The sequence below is a fragment of the Acinonyx jubatus genome, chromosome C2, assembly GCF_027475565.1.
Source record: "Acinonyx jubatus isolate Ajub_Pintada_27869175 chromosome C2, VMU_Ajub_asm_v1.0, whole genome shotgun sequence".
Taxonomy (NCBI): Eukaryota; Metazoa; Chordata; class Mammalia; order Carnivora; family Felidae; genus Acinonyx; species Acinonyx jubatus.
Genome location: NC_069384.1, coordinates 94,193,701 through 94,214,327, shown reverse-complemented (window position 1 = coordinate 94,214,327; position 20,627 = coordinate 94,193,701). Strand labels below are relative to the sequence as shown.

At 35.4% G+C, this 20,627-nt stretch overlaps 1 protein-coding gene across 2 annotated transcripts in view; it reads left to right on the top strand.

The window, feature by feature from the left end:
- Positions 1-20,413, top strand: part of SKIL (SKI like proto-oncogene) — a 28,901-nt gene extending 8,488 nt beyond the window's left edge. For both annotated transcript variants that reach the window (XM_027061461.2, XM_027061460.2), the window contains exons 3-7: positions 9,593-9,690; positions 11,202-11,434; positions 14,432-14,673; positions 14,949-15,173; positions 15,963-20,413. In XM_027061461.2, the coding sequence (XP_026917262.1) occupies positions 9,593-9,690; positions 11,202-11,434; positions 14,432-14,673; positions 14,949-15,173; positions 15,963-16,121 (957 nt within the window). In that variant the 3' untranslated portion in view covers positions 16,122-20,413. The remainder of the gene's footprint in view (positions 1-9,592; positions 9,691-11,201; positions 11,435-14,431; positions 14,674-14,948; positions 15,174-15,962) is intronic.
- The last annotated feature ends 214 nt before the right edge of the window (positions 20,414-20,627 follow it).

The following is a 20,627-nucleotide window of genomic DNA, read 5'->3' as shown; positions in this document are numbered from 1 at the left end:
CTTCTAGTTTTTGAATCTAGAATGTGGTAGATGTTTAATAAAGGTTTGAATAACTGAATGAAGAGTCTTAACTAGCCCTATAAAGTTACCAGTGATTTTTGAGGAGAAAAAGAGGCTTAGTTTTAAAGCAAAGCAGCATTTTGTTTTTACTTGTGGTATTGAATTTGTTTTGAGATTTCAAATAGCCCTAAAAGTGCGTATTTTGTTTATCTTATGGGGACAAGGAATATGAAAGTTTAGAGGCTCACTAAAGATCATTTTGGTAACAGTAGGGCTTTTATTCCACATTAAAAGTGTTTTTGTTGTTGTTTTTTGGTGTGGTTATGAAAGCAATATAGGCCCACTGTAGTAAATCCTAAACAAGTGCAAAGAAGAAAACAAAATTTCGTAATTCATAATTTCAACATAGATGATAATTAACACTGGAGTTTATTCCATTACACATGTAATCCTTTGTAAATCTGTGCAAATGCACAGTGCACAAGTGTTATTAATACAAGACTAATTGTTGAAATAATACTTGTGGACCAATTCTAGGATCGTTCACTTAGAGCAAGGTTTTTCAAATTGCAGTTTGTCACTCACGCAGCCCTTTTCATCTGGGGTTTCAAGAAAGGAGATTTAAGCCCTACAGAAAATGATCTGAGTGATGGTTTCATCATTTCTCCCAAAGATGGTGTATACTACCATTCTCAAAGCTTTGAAGTGAAGTTAATTCATTGCGTACAGTGGATGCCTTGGGGCATTTGGGCTTATCTCTTGAGAACCCCAGTTGAGGGCCAGGAGGGTTACGAAATCAATTTAGTGGGTCACCGACATTAAAAAAATGAAGTAGAGTAAAATAAAAAATAGACTACATTGCATATAGTAAAATTAATCTACATTAAAGAATTAATCTTCATTTTGATATTCTCAACATACATTAATTGAAGGCCAAAATGATCTGAGATCATAATTTTTTATTTTTATTTTTTTTAATGTTTATTTTTGAGAGAGAAAGAGACACAGTGCGAGTGAGGGAGAGGCAGAGAGAGGGAGGCAGAATCTGAAGCGGGCCCCAGGCTCTGAGCTGTCAGCACAGAGCCCCACACCAGGCTGGAATCTACGACATCATGACCTGAGAGAAAATTGGACGCTTAACCAACTGAGACACCCAGGCGCCACAGAGATCATAATTAAAAAAATTTTTTATTAATGTTTACTTATTTTTAAGTGACAGACCGTGAGTGGGGAAGGCACCATCATAATTTTTTTAAAAAGCACATATGCTGGGGGGCCCCTGGGTGGCTCAGTAGGTTGAGCGACCGACTTTGGCTCAGGTCATGATCTTATGGTTTGTGGGTTTGTGGGTTCTTCCAGCCCTACATTGGGCTCACTGCTGTCAGCGTGGAGCCTGCTTTGGATCCTCTGTCCCCTTCTCTCTCTGCCCCTCCCCCACTCATTCTCTCTGTCTCTCTCTCTCTCTCTCTCTCAAAAATAAACATTTTTTGAAAAAGCATATATGTTGAAATGGGCTGGAAAAGCAAAACCTTAGATTTATACAGATATTTTAGTGAAAAGATGTATGTGACATGGAGATTGCTAAGTTATTGTCATATTAAATGAATTGGTCTCTGTAAAATTCCAGTATAAAAATTTTTATTTTTAGGGATGTCTGGCTGGCTCAAATCGGAGGAACACATGACTCTTGATCTCAGGGTCGTGGGTTCGCACCCCACATTGGGTGTAGAGATTACTTAAATAAATAAACTTATTATTATTTTTTTTTATTATTTTAGAAGTAGGAACTTAACAGGACTTATATCAGTTTGCTCCTTTTCCTTCACATTATGAAGGGAGTGGTATCATACTACTAACTTCACATGGCTTTATTTCCATAAAGGATTTAAGATAATAGTTGCACATTATAAAAACGTGAGGCTTTGCTTTTCCTGTGAGCATCTTTGAGCACTTATTTAAACTTAAAATTGGCTTTGTGAAATAGGTGGTGTCTTTCAGTGTGGAAGAGCAGCAGACATTGCTATATCTCCAGAAGATCTATCTAGTTTTGGTAATTTAGTGGAGGTGCTTAGATCATATTGTTTCAGTTTTGCATTAGGTTGATTAATTCTAATAATTACAATGAAGTGAGGCACAAGATTGAGCCTTAAAATCTCTTAAGTAGCTATTTGCTACCTTGTAACACTATTCCTCTTTCAGTTGTTGAAATGCTCATTCACAACATGTTGGAAGTACTGAGGAAACTTGATCCTTCAGTGAGAGATTCAGTTTCTTTCAGTAAGAGTTGTTGGCAGCTGTGTGGTAGGGTGTCTTTGTGTCCTTCTGAAATCATTTATTGACCACTTGAATGCCTTAGTATTATAATAACACAGCAGAAAGGCCCTGACAGGTATATCCACTTTATTCCTAAGGAGTTATTGTATTCCTAATACAGTTATTGCTGTATTCAGTCATGTGTTTAGTAAGGTTGCTAATGATTTATGTTGGGCTTGTACAAAGTAATGTATATTTAATATATATTTTATTTCTTGTGTAAGCACATCATTAGAATAGTCTGTTAAATTTACCAATCTGCTAGTCCTTTGTATGCATACTGTTTTAGGAATAAATACCACAATCTAAAAATTTACCTGTTATAGCTCTTTCTAAATTCTGTTTTTGAAAATAATTTTTCCACATATTAAAAAAAAATTTAATGTAATTTTTGGAGAGACTTTGGAAATCCTACCAGTATATGTTGAGGATATTATCTGGATTTCTTTAGTTCATCAATATTTGTCATTTGGATTTAATTAAGGGTCATAATATTAATCTGCTACTATAATTAAAAACTAGAGTATCATCTAAAAGCAAAGTTTATTATTGGAGATAAGTCTAGGAATTGTAAAGTGTTGTGATTTTTTTTTTTTTAAGTATAAATTGGAATGTTTATATGTGAATAGTGCCGAGTGGGTAGGATTGCTTTTGTATCCAGAAAGTGGTGACTAAAATGTTTATTTTTTTTGTTTTTGTTTTTTTTTGTAAATGAAATCAAGTTCTCTAAATTATTTGTCATTGTGAGACTAAAAAGCATTGTACTACCAAAAACACAATAGTTCTTTGTTAGGAAATGTGATTATTAAAGGATCATGTGTATATAACACCGTAGGTTGAAATTTAGAGAAATTTTTATAAAACATTTCCTAATTTTTATTTATTTAAAATTTACTCTTGTGTACATTTTGGGATTGTTTTAATTTTGCTTTCATAGATGTTATTTGTTGTTTTATGACTTACAGAAAGAATGAAATAATATGTCTGAAAATTTTCCTGTGTTTCAGATGAGGATGCCATCTGTTCATTTCGCGGTAGATAACGGTGGGGAAGTTGGGCGATAAAAGCATTTAAAAATGTTTAGGGCTCTAACTTAAGATACTAAGTGATCTACTTCTCTCCTTTGCCAAGTAATGTAATGAATTCTATTCTGATGTTTAAAAACACCAAGTAAATAAATTCTTCCCACCTTGAAAAGTGAGATAAGAGGCAATACGTGCTCATATCTTGGTATCTAATTTTTATTCTTGATCAGTAGTAGCAACACTGCTGTACCATTTAATTACACTGTTCTTTTTTTGAAGACCTAATTTGTATGTTGACACAAATGCAGAATAGATGAGAAAATCTGGCATGCCTGTGAATGTTCTGTTGTATAATATGTGCTTTTCTTAATTGTTTTTAACACACAGTTAGGATAAGTTGTTATAAATGTGTTTATGGCTTACCACATGTTAGATAAAATCAAATCCCAACATTTTATCATGGTTAGCGTTGTATATTTCCCCATCATTTGTATTATTTAATTTGTAGGTCTGATTTCTAAAAATACACCCCAGAGACTGTTGGGCTTTCTGGTGCTTCATGGAATAGAAGGATATTGAATGTGAAAGAGACTATCTTCTTTCTCAGTTTCATGGTAGCACAGTAACCCGATAAAAGGCCACCCTGGGAATTAATGAGCTAAGCTGTCATTCAGGATTCATTCAACAAATATTTATTAGTTCCTTCTACATGCCAGGCATGGTGCTAGGTACTGAAAATACACAAAAGTAAAGAAGATGGCCCTTGACCTAAAGCTGCTGTACAAGCAGAGGCTGGATAGCCACTTGTCAGTGATTTTGAATAGGGAATTCAGACGTTGGCTAGGGGACTGCACTAGGTGATCTTTAAAGAGGGTTTCTTTAAAATCCCTAGACTGTGATTCTGTTAGTTGGATTGTGTGAGATTAGAAAATAAAATAAAGGGCAGAAATTAGGGATGGATATTTAAAATGCTAGCAATTCTTTATGGAGGCATCTGAAGTTTAGAGATGATAGAAAATAGAAATATGCACTGGCTTTGGATCATGAATAAAATAGTAAAACTTAAATCAAGCTTTGAAATGAACTTGATCAAAATTGAGTCAGATTTCAAGTCAAGAAGTTTAGAACTTGCTATTCAGGAGATTTGAGATTCCAGATATCTATAATAGAAAAAACTTTTGGGGCGCCTGGATGGCTCAGTCGCTAAAGCTCTTGACTTTGGCTCAGGTCATGATCTCTCGGTCTGTGAGTTCGAGCCCCGCGTTGGCTCTGTGCTTACAACTTGGAGCCTGGAGCCTGCTTCAGATTCTGTGTCTCCCTCTCTGTCAGCCCTACCCCCACTCACGCTCTGTCTCTCTCTCTCTCTCTCAAAAATAAACATTAAAAAAATTTTTCAGAAAAAACTTTAGAAAATGTCTTAATTTTGGTAATTTTAATTAAAAAAAACTGAGAAGCAATTGATATCTTGGGCAGTACATCCAGAATTATTTGGGATATATAACTGATTTAAAGTGGAGCTTGCTTTATTTTCTAAATAATGAGTTTAACAAATGACTTCTAGAAAAGAAATTCCGATTTCATTGAAGCTGATCTATTTTTTTTAATGTTTATGTTGACAGAGAGGGAGAGTACTTGTGCATGAGTAGGTGTGGGGCAGAGAAGGGGAGAGAGAGAGAGAGAGAGAGAGAGAGAGAGAATGAATCCCAAGCAGACTTCGATCCACACTCAGCACAGAGCCCGACACCAGGCTCAATCTCATGACCCTAAGATCATACCTGAGCTGAAATCAAGTCAGATGCTTAACCGAGTGAGCCACCCAGGCACCCTAGCTGATCTTACATTTCATTGATTTGTTACAGTGAGCTTATCCATGCTTATTAACACCTTGTCATATAGTGTTTTGGTGAAAAATGTTCTGCCTAAATGAGTTTTCTGGATGATGAAGCTACTCTTTTCAGCACTGTGTTCTTAAAAACTTTAACCTTTTTCCTGAATTCTAAAATGTCTTAAATAGTTTTCAGTCTTTCTAAGTGGTAGGTATGTATGTATACAGTGTGGTATTTATATCTGGTATAAGTTATAGAATATAGTTTAACTATGTCATGTTAACTCAAGACTTTTTAAATATCAGTTTCTGTGCTCTGTTGTGAAGATAGGGGACAAGTGAGCTTTATTAAATTATTTGCCCTGGTCTGTGATAAAGCCCTTAGATTGTCTTGCTTTTTGAATTAGTGTTTGTGTTTGCATTTTGTAATTCTCCTTAGGCTGTCGATTGTCACCTGGCATCTATTATTTAGTATCGTTGTTACCAGCAATATCCTTTCTAATTTACTTGTAGAACTAAGTTATCTGAGAAACTATGTAAACAAGAGATTGGCTTATTTTATAAATAAACATGATTTTGCCTCAGATTCTGAACTTTAGAATTGATCGGGATTGTGAGGTTGTTGTTGTTGTTTTGTTTGTACTCTTGTAGAGAGCCTAGGGTCCCCTCACTGAATACTCAATTCTTAAATCCTTTGAAAATCTCTTTATTTCCCCTAGTCTTGTGGTCTTGTTAGTTTTTCAAATTACTTGTTCATTCTTTTTTTTTTTTTAAGTTTATTTATTTATTTTGAGAGAAAGCATGCGCTTGAGCGCCTGCAAGCAGGGGAGGAGCAGAGAGAGCAGAAGGCTAGAGAATCCCACGCAGGCTCTGTGCTGCCAGCGGGGCTTGAACTCACTAACCGTGAGATCATGACCTGAGTGGGTCTTGATCTCATGAATCGTGAGATCATGCTTGAGCTGAAGTCAGGTGTCAGATGCTCAACTGACTGAGCCCCTCAGGTGCCTTCCTTGTTCATTCTTAACCAAAATGTTGGCCTCCTACAAATAGAGGTTACCATATTTTTATTTTTGTGGATTAAAAAAATTGTTTTTAATGTTTATTTTTGAGAGAGAGCGCGCGTGTGTGCGTGCGTGTGAGTGGGGGAGGGGCAGAGAGAGAGGGAGACACAGAATCCGAAGCAGGATCCAGGCTCTGTGCTGACAGCTCAAAGCCTGATGCGAGGCTCGAACCCATGAACTTCAAGATCATGACCTGAGCCAAAGTCAGACACTTAACTGACTGGGACACCCAGGTGCCCTGTCCATATTTTTAATTTTGGCTTTTAATTGGCCTTAAATCACCTCCTGATTGATCAAGTTGGGTAATGTTTGCTCCAAAAGCTGTTTTCCTTTTCCTTTTTGGCCCATTAACAAAATGGGTAGTGGGTTGTCAGGTTTCTTCTTGAGTTTCTTCCCCTATGAGTGAGATCTCCCCAGTCAAACCATGGACAGTTTATGAATTAATTTTGCTTGAATCACAACTGCTTAGCATCTCGAGCTCTGTTTCCCTTCCATTTTGTGTAGTTTCTTGGTTCTGAACTGGAATATTGTGACATGAGGCAAAATAGTTTTCTTGGTTTCTTGGTACTTGGTGGCTGTCCTCTGAGTGCTGTGTTTATGAATTATCGGATGATGGCATCATTTCCCCCACACTTTACCCAGTTGCAGAAGTGAATGGAGACTCTCAGAGGCAGTGTCAGAAGAATATGAAGCTCTCCTTTTTGTCACATCCTTCTTCTCCTTCACCTCATTCTTAATTCCATTCTCTCTTACTCCACTGGGTTTGTCTGTTAGCCTCTTGTTTTTGTTGCTCACCCAAATACTGCCACCTTTTAGCTCCCTCCTCTACCACGTGAGTCTTGTTCCCCCTTTAATAAGATACTCTTTTCCCACAAGAGCAGGGTCATTACTGTAATTTGAATGGTGGTGGTGGTGGTGGGAGTGGGAGTGGTAGTGAGGAGGCCATGTGAAACAAACCAAATAAGGGAGAAGTTAGTAGCCACAGGTTATTCTTTTCTGTTTCTTTTCTTTCTTTAAAAAAATTTTTTTTAATGTTTATTTATTTTTGAGAGACAGAGACAAATCACGAGCAGGGGAGGGGCAGAGAGAGAGGGAGACCCAGAATCCAAAGCAGGCTCCAGGCTCTGAGCTGTCAGCACAGAGCCCGACGCGGGGCTCGAACCCACGAACTATGAGATCATGACTTGAGCCGAAGTCGGATGCTTAACCAATTGAGCCACCCAGGTGCCCCGTCTTTCTCAGTTTCTGAACCTCACTTTTCTAATGTGTAAAATGGAGATCATGATACCTACTTAATGTAAGTTATTGTTAGAATTAAGTAGGATGTATAAAGTTCTTATCAGGTAGATGCTCATTAAGTAGCCAAAAGGGTTTACCTTCTTCTTTGCCTTTATTCACAGGTACAGTTTATGAGGAATTATGGTTTACTGATAAGTGTTAGGCAAAGTAGTTTAGCTTGGCAAACTTTTGTGGTGCTTGTGTGTTTGTTTTTTGTGATGTTTGTTAGAGATCAGTTGCCTGTGAAAGGAAGGGAGTAGGGGCAAGACTGGGTAGAGGGAAGGTAAAAATGTGCAATGCAAACCCATCACTGTTTCATCCAAGTTGGTACGGAGCTGTGGAGTGAATAATGCCCGTTTGAGTTGTGCCGTAATAGGATAAATTGGCTGCTCTTTGGACTCCTACCCCCCTCACATCAGTCACCATATTAGCTGCATGACCTGGCTTTGAGAAATTTCCTCACAAGCATGGGCTGCTCAGGTACTATGCTGAATTCTTGAGGTAGACCCTCCACAGATCTGTGGAGTTCTCTCTGGGCACCTTTCTCTGTGCTGCAGACTCTATTTGCCTTGGTCTTTCTGGACATTCTACTCCTCCACTCAGGTTACTCTGTGAGGTTCTGCTTGGGTTCCCTTATCTTTTTAATTTTTTTTTTTTTAACATTTCACTATACTTCTTTTATTATATATCTACCTATTCATCCCTCTATCAATTCACTTTTCTTCTCCAGTTTTATTCAGAAATAATCGATATCATCACTAAGTATAAGGCATACAGCATGATAGTTTGATTTGCATATATTGTGAAGTGAATTACCACAGTAGGTTCAGCTAACATTCATCCTTCTAGTATAGTCTGTCTTGGTTTCTGAGGCGCGATGGGGCGCTTCAGCTTCACCACCCCCATCCCCTGTGTTACAGCATTCTCTCACTGGTGACTTGCCCTTGAATAGATGTTAGTTGTTTTTCTTGCGTGTGGCGGGGGTGGTGGGCAAAGTCAGGAACAACCTATGTTGCCATCTTAGTGACCTCACTCCCCTGGCAAATATTTGTTGCTATAGAATGCCATCTAATCCATTAACAAATACTGTAGGGAAAGGGTATATTCTAGCTGATTGTAGCAGCAAGAAGGATCGGAACTTACCAATGCTGTACATTGTAAGGTGCTATTTAAAATGGATTTAAAAAATAGATTCCAGCAGTGCCTGGCTGGCTCAGTGGGTTAAGCATCTGACTCTTGATTTCAGCTCAGGTCATGATCTCACAGCTGTGAGGGAATCTGCTTAGGATTCTCTTTCCTCTCCCTCTGCCCCTCCCTTGCTTGCACGCTCTCTCTTGCTCTCTCTCAAATAAACATTAAAAAAAAATAGGGGCGCCTGGGTGGCTCAGTCAGATAAGCATCTGACTTCAGCTCAGGTCATCATCTCATGGTCCATGGGTTCAAGCTCCATATCAGGCTCTGTGCTGACAGCTCAGAGCCTGGAACCTGCTTCAGATTCTGTGCCTCCCTCTCTCTTTGCCTCTCCCCTGCTCACGCTCCATCTCTCTCAAAAAATAAACACTAAAAATTAAAAAGCATTTAAAAAATAGATTCCATAAGTATGAAATTTTATGAAATCATTTCTGATAATCCATGTTGAACATGCATACTGAAACTATTTCTTTTTAAAAAAAATTTTTTTTTTTTTATTCATTTTTAAGAGACAGAGACAGAGCATGAGTTGAGGAGGGCAGAGAGAGAGGGAGACACAGACTCTGAAGCAGGCTCCAGGCTCTGAGCTGTCAGCACAGAGCCCGACACGGGGCTCGAACTCATGAGCTGTGAGATCATGACCTGAGCTGAAGTCGGACACTCAACCGACTGAGCCACCCAGGTGCCCCTGAAACTATTTTTTGAAAGGATGGTTGATGTTGTTTTGAGTGACTAGATTTGGTACTTTAAGGACAGACTGCCTTGTTAGAAGATGACTCTTAAATAATGTAACTCTTAGGGTTCTCTGGAGACATCCTATGGCCCTATCTGGTTGACACATAAAATTAACCATCACGTCTTCCTTCAATGAACTTTTTCCCTTCTACATTTTTTTACAGATAGATACATCATCAGGAATGGAATTGCAGTCATGGTACCCTGTTATAAAGCAGGAAGGTGACCATGTTTCGCAGACACATTCATTTTTACACCCCAGGTGAGTGGGTATTGGCTCATTTGTTTGTTTGTTTGTTTGTTCGTTCATTCATTCATTCATTCATTCATTCATTCAACATCTATGCGTCAGGTACTGTTCTAGACTCTGCTAATTCATTATTTAGCTTTAGGCTTGTTAATAAATGAATTGTTAATTGTGTTGAATATTTGAGATAACCTTTTCTTGGTGTGTATGTTCTTTCTAGGAAATCATCATTTCCTTTTCACCCTGAAGTAAACATTGAAAATTTTCCTTTAATTTCCTTCCTTTTAAGAGGTAAACCAGCTCTTTAAGAGTTTGGTATGCAACTTTGATATTTTACAAGGAAATTTTTTGAAATTAAGAAGTTTTCATAGTAACCATATCCCTCAAAATCCAGTGTTCACGTTTTCGATAAAAATCCACCTTAGATTATAAACTTTTTATTTGTCGATTCCTAGATTTTTATTGCTGTAAATATATATTCCCCCCCCCTCCCCAAACACGGTGATGAAGAATCTCAGTCTTACTTACATTTGCACAGTTCCTACCATTCCTATTGTGTTGAAGTAACTCTTTGGATATTATTAAACCTGTCCATTTTCTTAGCAGAATACTGAGTTTTCATCTGCAGAATTCATGTGATTGGTAAAGAGGAACAATATAGATTACTGCGTAAAGAAAATCAGATGTAAGAAGAGATCATTAGCATTTAGGGAATGAAGTATTATGTCAGTTAAATGGTTGCATCTTTTGACTAAAGTTATGCAGATTATAGTTAATAGTATGGTACTTCAATATCTAGCTCCAGTTTGTTCCATGGGTCTCTCAGGTAATCTGCAGAAAATTTTATGTGAGCTTTGAGCAAAATTGGTAGTCATGCCTTCAATCTTAGTTTTGTGCAACTTACTATTGAATTTTTATCAAATTAGGAAGTACTGAAGTATTTTAGGAAGATCGCTCTGTGGGGTTTGAAACAAGTAGGACTTGTTGCCCAGTAGCGGTGTTCAGACTGCTATAGAAGACGGGCCCTGGGAGCTCCTGATTGGGCCTGGGGTGAATCTGGCTCTAGCCTTATAGTGTGGAACTGAATCAGCCTCTCTATAACAGAGCAAGGATTCCTTGCTTTGGACGGGTGGCAGGCAAGTAAATGGTTCTCCAAGTAGTATATGGTCTGTTTTCTTTCTAGCATAAGCCTTACCTATTTAGGGCTATTAAATAGCTCTAAAAGTGCTTGATGCCTTTAATTCTCAGGTGGTTTTGAGGGAAGGAGATGAGACTAATTTTCTTTCCCTGTAGGTATGTCTCTGTGCTTAGAGATTAGTTTTTGCAAAATAACGAAAATTACTCATAATTTTGCACTTACTGCCTAAAGTACTGAATTTTTAAGGAATTCTTTTCTGTGACCCTTATTTTCTGAGTTATGTTGTCTGTTTTAATGTAAAATTTTTTAATGATAGAAATAGATTTAATGTATTTTGCTTTTTTACCCAAGTGAATATGTGTCTTATTTTGCCTTTCTCCGTCTGTAGCTACTACTTATACATGTGTGATAAAGTGGTTGCACCAAATGTGTCGCTTACTTCTGCTGTATCCCAGTCTAAAGAGGTCACAAAGACAGAGACAAGTAGGACCGTACCAAGACCATCAGAGAAGCCTCATAGTAGTGGGAAACATCAAAAAGTGGTATCGTATCCAGATGTCTCACTGGAGGAACAGGAGAAAATGGATTTGAAAACAAGTAAAGAATTATGTAGCCGTGTAGGTAAGTATTCAGAAATTATTTTTTGAAATCAAATATCTAATTAATCTGTTTTTTCAGCATTTTCAAAGAAGATTTCTAGGTAAGAGAATGTTCCAGATAATTGAAGCTTTTATCTTGAAAAAAAATGTACCTTTCAAAACTCTGAGTTTTTTTTTTAGCACGGTGATAGCTATCGCGGCTAAAGATACAGATATGTGGATTACATGGTTTCATACTGTGGGTGATTTTTGTATGACTTTTTTTTTTTCCTTTCCTGCCTTTTTTTTTTTTCCTGTCAGTTTTTTTTTCAGAAGGTCCTTTTTAATTTGCTGTGAATGGAGAAACCATTTACTAATGCTAAGACTTAGTACGTAAGAGTAGTGAGGTGTAGGACTCAGGGAAACTTAGTCATGGGATAAGCAAGGAGTGAAAACTCATAGCTGTGAGTGAGAGCCAAGAAGATGGCATAAAAGCAGAATGCTGGCTGGACATCTTAAAAAAATAAAAGAGCTGCCGATTACAGTGGCTTTTAAAGTGCCGTGGACCAAACAAGACATATCTGTACAAATGCTGCTTCTTTTATCCTCTTTATAGCAGCAGAGCTTTGCTTACAGCTTAGGCAAAGTGTGATAGTTGTTGCAGCTTTCCTGAAGTAGTTGAAGATTCTTGGGGTCAAGGGGGTTTCTATACTTTAATTTTGAGATTTTTAAAATTCAGCTTTCTTTGGATTTAAATATGGTAAATAATAACCGGTAACATACTAGTAAGTCTTATTTGCAGTATATCTCCCAAATTAATTCTAATGACTTGTAAAAAATTGTTGGGATATAGTTCATGTACCATAAAATATACCTTTTTAAAGTGTACAGTTTTGTGACCTTCAGTAAATTCATAAAGTTGTTCATCAATACACCTATTTAATTTCAGGACATTTTCTCACCCCCAAAAGAAACCGTGTAATCCATTAGAAGTTACTCCTCATTTTCCTCTTTCTCCAGCCTCTATTTATTTTCTGTTTTTATAGATTTGCCTATTCTGGGCACATCATATAAAAGAAATCATATATTGTGTGACCTTTTATTGTCTGACTTCTCACTTTGCATAGTATTTTCTCAGTCGTTGTAGGATATTTTAGTACTTGTTTTCTTTTTATGGTTTAATAATATTCTGTTGTATAGATAAATATTCCACATTTGGCTTGTCCACTCATCAGTTGATGGACACTGAATTGTGTCCACCTTTTTTTTTTTTTTTTTAAGTAGGCTCCATGCCCAACATGGGGCTTGAAGTCATGACCCTGAGATTAAGAGTCTCATGCTCTACTGAGTGAGCCTGCCAGGCACCCCAAATTGTGTTCACTTTTTGGCTATAATGAATAATGCTGCTGTCAACACTTATGCACACATTTTAATGTAGACATGTTTTTTCATTTCTCTTGGGTGTACATTTAGGAGTGAAATTACTGGATCATATTTCACATCTTGAGGGACTGCCAAACTGTTTTGCAAAGCAGCTATACCATTTTCCTTCTCACCAGCAGCTTATGAGGGTTCCATTTTCTGCACATCTTTGTCAGCACTTATTGTTGTCTTTTGATTATAGCCATCCTAGTTGTTGTAAAGTGGTGTATCATGGTTTTGATTTGCAGTTCTCCAATGACTAATGATAGTGAGTACCTTTCCATGTTTTATTGAATCTCTTCAGGTCCTTTGCCTATTTTTACTTTGGATTATTTGTCTCTGTACTATTGACTTGTAAGTGTTCTTTATATATTCTGGATAGTAGACCCATATCAGTTACGTGATTTGCCATTCTATCAGTTGTCTTCCATTTTATTGTTGGTGTTTTTTGAAGCACAAAAGTTTTAAATTCTGATGAAGTCCAATTTGTTTTGTCTTTGATTGCTTATGTAGATGTTATTCTCAGAAACCATTGCCAAATTCAAGATCACAAAGATGTGCATATAAAAGTTTTAGCTCTTACATTTAGGATTTTGTTCCATTTTGAGTTAATTTTTACATACAGTGTGAGGTTCAACCTCACTCTTTGTATATGAATGCAGTTGTTCCAACACTGTTTGTTGAAAAGACTGTTCCCTCCCGACTCAGTTGTTTTGGTGCCCTTGTCAAATACCAGTGGCCCATGAAAGTATGGGTTTATTTCTGTATTCAGTGTTTATGCCAGTACAGAGTCTTGCTTTCTGTAGCTTTGTAATAAGCTTTGAAATTGGGCATTGTGAGTCCTACACATTTGTTGTTTTTCAAGATTGTTTTGACTATTTGGATTCCTTGCATTTTCATATGAGTTTCTGAATCAGCTTGTCAATTTTTGCCACAAGCCAGGTGAGATTTTGATAGGAATTGCATTGAAAAAGTAGATCCCCTTGGGGAGTATTACCATCTATCTTAGTCTGTTCAGGCTGCTGTAACAAAAATACCACAGACTGGGTGGCTTATACCACAAACATTTATTTTTCATACTTCTGGAGGCTGGGAAGTCCAAGATCAGGGCATCAGCAGATTTGGTGTCTGGCAGGGCCCTGCTTCCTGTTTCATAAATGTCTGTGTTCTGCTCAGATACATGATGGAAGTCCTCACATGATGGAAAAGGCAGGAGAGGTCTCTGGAGTCTCTTTTATAAAGGCATAGATTCCATCATAGGTCTTATGACCTAATTATCTCCCAAAGCCCCCGCCTCCTATTACCATCATTGGGCATTAGTATTTTAACATACTGAATTTTGTGGTCACTGACATTTAGTTCATGGCCCCATCTTAACTGTAGTAAGTCTTCCAATCCATGAACATGGGGTGTCTTTTCATTTATTTAGGTCTTTAATTTCTTTCAATGATACTTTATTGTGTAGTTTTCATTGTAGAAGTCTTGCACTACTTTTCTTAAGTTTATTATCTTATTATTTTTATTTTATTTGTAAATGAAATTTTTTCACTTGTGGATTGTTCTAGTGACTTTTTAACAGTGATGCTCATTTTTTGTTACCTCATTTTTCCTCTCAAAGATCCATCAGTCTCAAATAATTCGACAAGTAAAAAGAAACCCGAGTCTACCACTTGCAATTTCATCAGAGACACAAGCAAGACAGGAATTGACCGTGATATTGTAGCTTCATCACCACTTCTTGTCAAAGATATCATTTGTGAGGATGATAAGGGAAAAATCATGGAAGAAGTAATGAGAACTTACGTAAAACAACAGGAAAAACTGAACTCAATTTTGCAGAAGAAGCAACAACTTCAGATGGTAAAATCTAAATGATAGTCTATTGTGAAAACAGGCTTTTGCATATCTTTAAGAAACAAGAGATTGTAAATGTGTTTAAGATTGTTTAGAGTTTTGTTACTCATAAGCAATTTTCTTTTAAATTTTTAGAGATGTTTTCAAGATAATTACTTCTATATAAAACTGATACGACAGCTGAATATTAGATGTTTTCTGACCTATTTTTTTTCCTGCATTGAAATTTTTAACATGATGGAAATAAAATAAAAATTGTATTGTAATTCTTCATATTACAGGAAGTTGAAATGTTGAGTAGTTCAAAAGCTATGAAGGAACTCACTGAAGAGCAGCAGAATTTACAGAAAGAGCTTGAATCTTTACAGAATGAACATGCTCAGAGAATGGAAGAATTTTATATTGAACAGAAAGACTTAGAGAAAAAATTAGAGCAGGTAATGAAGCAAAAATGTACCTGTGATTCAAATTTAGAAAAAGACAAAGAGGCTGAATATGCAGCACAGGTAAGAATTACTCAGTTTGTATAATGTTGCCCTTTCAGTGTGGAAATTGAGGTTGTTACCTTCTCTATTAAAGAAGTTACTTTTTATCAAGCTCATTTCATTGGGCAAGATTTAAAAATAGATAATTCTGTTAAATACAAGTTTAAGCTGTATCATCCAAGATGATTTTTCTATTTTGATTGCTTTATTAAACTTTCATTAGGTTTCTGTAGTTGCCCAAAATGCTACTCACTAGCTTTTGAATAGCAAATGTTACATTATCTTAATATAGAATATGGGCTTTCACATCAACAAATTAACAGACATGAACTGTTGCCCACTATGTTCAGAAACTCTCGAGCAAAAGGATCTGCTTGCAAGTTTATTCATATGGTTATTGGCAGGTGTTCAGTTCCCTACTGTATGGGCCTGTACATGGAGCTCTGTACAGCGTGGTAGATGGCTTCCCACAAATGAATGATCCAAAGGAGAGTAAGAATGATGCCAGTTTCTTTCATTGCTTAGACTAAGTGAGTCCCAAGTCCATGAGCAGGCTGTGTGAGAGGTATATCAAAGTGTAGGGCATAATGAAAGTGCGCTAGGTGTTATGTTAGTTCTCTTCCCTTTGTTTTTCTTTCAATTCAATGCTATGTCAGAGTCAGACGAATAGTATTAATCAAGAGATTGTAATATGCATGAAGTAGTTCATTTTGTAAAAAGTAATTTGAAAGCAGGTCTTTGCCATGATCTGAGGACTAAATGGAAAAACAAAACTGAATGAAAACTGACACAGTCTTTTAAATCCCACAGTTGGCAGAACTGAGACAGAGATTGGACCACGCCGAGGCTGATAGGCAAGAACTCCAAGATGAACTCAGACAGGAACGGGAGGCAAGACAGAAGTTAGAGATGATGATAAAAGAGCTGAAGCTGCAGATTTTGAAATCATCTAAGACTGCTAAAGAATAGAAGCCTTTAAAGAGATACGTCTGTGTTTCCCAACAGGGTTTATTTTTGTTCTTTCTGTGTGTGCTTTGATTATTGAATTCTGAATAACTTGTCTGCATGAAGATAACTAGGCATTCTATCCATTTGTAGATCAGAGAAAGTGAAGAGATTATATATTAGTACATAAATTTTTACATTTTCCAAATGAATGAAAATGTGTGTTTCTTTGTACTTTTTTTTCAATTGGCTTAGTGACAGTAGTACATGGTTTCAACTGTTAGATAATCTGCCTAGATTCTGTTGCAAATTTAGCAGTTGTACACTTTTTAAAAGCCGCATTGTGTGATGGATAGTTGTGGTCAGTTTTGTTATCCATATTTCACACTCAATTTTACATACATTAGTGACTTCGTATTTCAAATATATAGAGCTATTGAAGGAGTTGAATCTCCATTTTTTTCATTAACACAATCTCCTTTCTAAATTGATAACAGTTTTACTCATTATTATATATAAAATTTGCTTTTATTTGGTTCATATTAATGAATTTCCACCAGTTCTTTTCTTTTTAATGTCTCCTAAGAGACATTTTGTCAAAAGAGGAATTTCATTGATGGGGTTATAGCACACCCCATAGGCATAATGAGGAAGGATAACATACTTTGTTATACGCTGCTGTTAAAACACAAGAAGTGGTTGTAATTTGTTTTTTGGTTAAATGTGGTTGTATTTAGAATTTTTTTTTTTTTATGTAGCAACTTTAGAAGAGGGAATAAAATGTAATAATTTTTGAACTTTTGTTTATGTTGTTAATAGAGGTGTGAAAATATTAATGTTCTTGAGAAAAACTGATACCATTGATGTATATCAGTTTGTATACAATCCATAATCCTCCTGTACAGTTTTTATATGTGGTTATGGGTCTTACTGAAATTTATATAATAGATTTGTTTTCCTTAATGGGTTCATTTTTCCTTAAATTGTAAAATATTAAATACCTTGAAGGTTATTTTGGATTTTTGTATGTTTAAATGTTAAGTCTTATCAATATTTGCACGAATGGACCATTTTCAGTTACTACTTAATATCAAAATCAGGAATTTACAGTCACCTGATAGTGTATGAGAGGTTAATATAGGGAAGTTTAGTTACCTGCTACTAAAAGGTTTTTAGATAATTTTTAGAAGACAAAGAAATTCCATAGTTTGGGGGGAGGACAAATCTTCTGCACTTTTTTTTTGCACAGAAAAGTCTGTCATTCTTTAATGGCAAATTTCATATTCTTTAACTCTTAGCTTAAAAAATACTAGGTAAAGTTCTTAGTATGCATTTTTTAAAGGAAGTTTCCTGAAGTTACCATTTACTGATATTATTATTCCAGTAATTTTATGTTTATGTTCTCATGTAGGGTACTGTATGAAATTACTTGAGAGCTAAATTTATTTTTGAAATAAATCAGCTAGAGTTAAGGTTATATACTATTCCCAGCATAGACGATAGATGCTCTACTGGTATAGAACTTCAAAAATCAGTAGGTTATCATTCAGCCAGTTATTTTCGTATTTTGCTTAATGGTACTTACATATCCTAAAGGAATTTTTGTACTTCTCAAAGTATAGTTTCTTTACAAGAGTGTGATCTAAATGTGTATTTTCTATTTTCCATTTAATTTTACTATATTAACCCTGCAATTTAATTTGTTGATTCTTGGAGTCTCTTCAAGGAGGAACAAATGTTAAAATGACATACAGGAGCAAATGTTAAAAATGATATAATCTCCTAATACCTTTTATTTGGATCTGAAGAAAGAAAAATCATGAAGACATTTTATGATAAAGTTCATTTCAGTTGTGTCACAGTAAGCTTTTTGGGAGATAAACTCAAGCCTTATAATTTCATTTTTCTAATTTATTAAAAAATCTTTGTGCTTATGTTACATAGTAAATGACAAGCTTACTTAAGTTTCAACCCAAAAGTTCTAAAACAAATTGCGATTTGAAATATTTTATTTTAAAATTCTAAGCAGTGCTTAAAACACCTTTAAATTATCATAAACTCTTGATGTTGAATTGACTAAAGAAATATTTTTTCTAGTCCTTTGCATAAGGAAAATTTGCCACATGAAATTGTATAGTCTTCGTTTTCCAGAAGATACATTGATGTGCCATAGGTTTATGTCTGTCTTCCTTGAAAATATAGCTTTTTAGTCAATTGTAAATATTATGCCTATTCTAGTTAAAAGTAATTTTAAGTTAAACTGCACCACATAGCTTGAAAATAGATTTTGTAATACTTTAAAAGTGGCCTCTGCTGAAATAACCTTATCCATATAAACTTATTCTTCTATACTTTGCATGCTCATTTTGTGTGTTGGTTGCTAGCTTAAAGTTTGTTTTGGTGTTAGTTTTTGTGTGCCAATTCATTAGACAAGCAGATTTTTCCTCAGACTTTGTAATATTATTCTTTTTAGGAAAAATATAAAAATATTTACTTTAAAAAGCTGCATTAAAGAACAGCCTAGCAAAAGTGCTAGAGCATCTTAAGGAAAAAAAGATAGAATATTAGCTTACTGGGTGATGGGTGATGTTTAATTTGGGTGATGATAGTTTCTATTCTTTAAATGTTACGAGTAAAAGGTACCAAATCTATAAAGGTAGTAAATGTAAAACCTGCTGTCATTGAGGAAGCTCTAAACCACCCTGATTTCACAAATGCAACTTGTAACACTATCAAAAGATTTGACCAACCACATAAGTTTGGCTTGTGCTTTAGTTCTGTAAAGCATATTGTTTTGCTTGAATTTCTGTGTCCATGAGAGTCGGGATGTTTTATGCTTCTTGAACTAATTTTATAACATATTTAATATATTACCATTTGAGATATAAAATCATTTGTACATATTGAATTAAAAACCAGTTGCTAAAGTAGGTGAAATAGATTGAGTACAATGATATTCGCAGGTTATCCATATGTTTCAGAAGTCATGACCGAACAACCAATTTCTTTGCACATCTATGACTTCTGTTTGAAGGAAAGTAGAATGGTAAGGAAACTCGAGTAGTATGAAGTGCGTTCAAGATATTTCCCTAAGGTTAGTTGTAAAGCTGATGCTGAAGGTTTTTGATCAGCTTCTAATGTTTTCTTCTCAATGACTTCTGTTTTGATTGCATAGGGGAAAATCCACATTTTCATTTGCTCTTACGCATTTAATCTGCACGACAGGACATTAAAAGTCAATATAATGAAAAGTTGTGCTCATACTGTACGTACATCTGTTTCTGTGCTTAGAACTACTTGTTAATTTTTATTGAAGCTGTCAGCAATAAGAGACACATTACTGCTGTATTATACGTTGTGGGATTGAATAAACAGCTTAAATTTTTTTTTCTATTATAGGATACTGAAGCATTTCCATTACTGGAAGAAATTTGTATGGGTATTCTGTATTGCGTCTTTTTAAAAGGACAGTTTTTTTTCTTTCTTTTTTTAAATTTTTTTGTAAAATCTTTCCATTTTAGATGGCTTCTAAGCTGCATAATGCAACCTGGAGCCTTTTTCTTTAGTAATAGACTTAAATGTCTTATATAGCGCTACTGTTTTTGAATTAGAAAATGATCAAATGTAAAAACTGAAATTTAAAAATTAAGCCCAGAAAACAAAATAGTGTATTTAGTTGAATGTAAAAGAAATTTGTAAGATTTTTTTCTTCAATATAGATACCTCACTTGAAAATAAAGCACAGCATACTTAAAGTAGTTCTAATAAAAACGTCCTGCTAAAAGAATTGCTTAATCTAGGACAACTTTGGGGGGAGTTATAGTTTGGGAAACATAAAATACACTTGCTTTTAACCATCCTGTTAGAAGTATTTGCTTATCCTGATGATTTTAAGCCAACACAGTAGTCTTAAATTATTTCTGAATTTCTAACCTGTGAAAGCAGTAAATGAAATACCTGTTCTGCAACTATTGAAACAAGTTGTTGACTATACTGACTATAATTCAATTTAAAATTTTGCCAATGATGTACAGTTTTATGGTTAAAATTGCTGTGGTTGGTTGCATCACATGACACAAAACTGTCCTCTACCTCACGTGAAATAAATATTTTATATGGTTTTACTATAAAACAAGACTCATCTATCTGGTCACTTAGTTTACAAATTTTGAATTATATTTATTGAAACATGACATACTGTGCTCTCAGCTTATACCTCAATCGTATTTTGTGCTGTTTTCCATTTTCATGCCTTGTAAATAACTTGTATAGATTGTGGATTAAATTCCGAATAAAAACTTTTAATGCCAATGAAACTGATTCCAGCTGTCTTAATATCCTGTGTGAACTCAACTTTCTTGTCTCTTAAGATTGACATATTCTCCTTTTGTCCTTTAAAGTTTATTATTCGTGACACAGTAAATGATTAACTTGAGAAATAATTTTAAGATTATAAATTAAGACATTTAAAAAAATTTAACGTTTATTTTTGAGAGAGAAAGGGAGGGGGAGGGGCAGAGAGAGACAGAG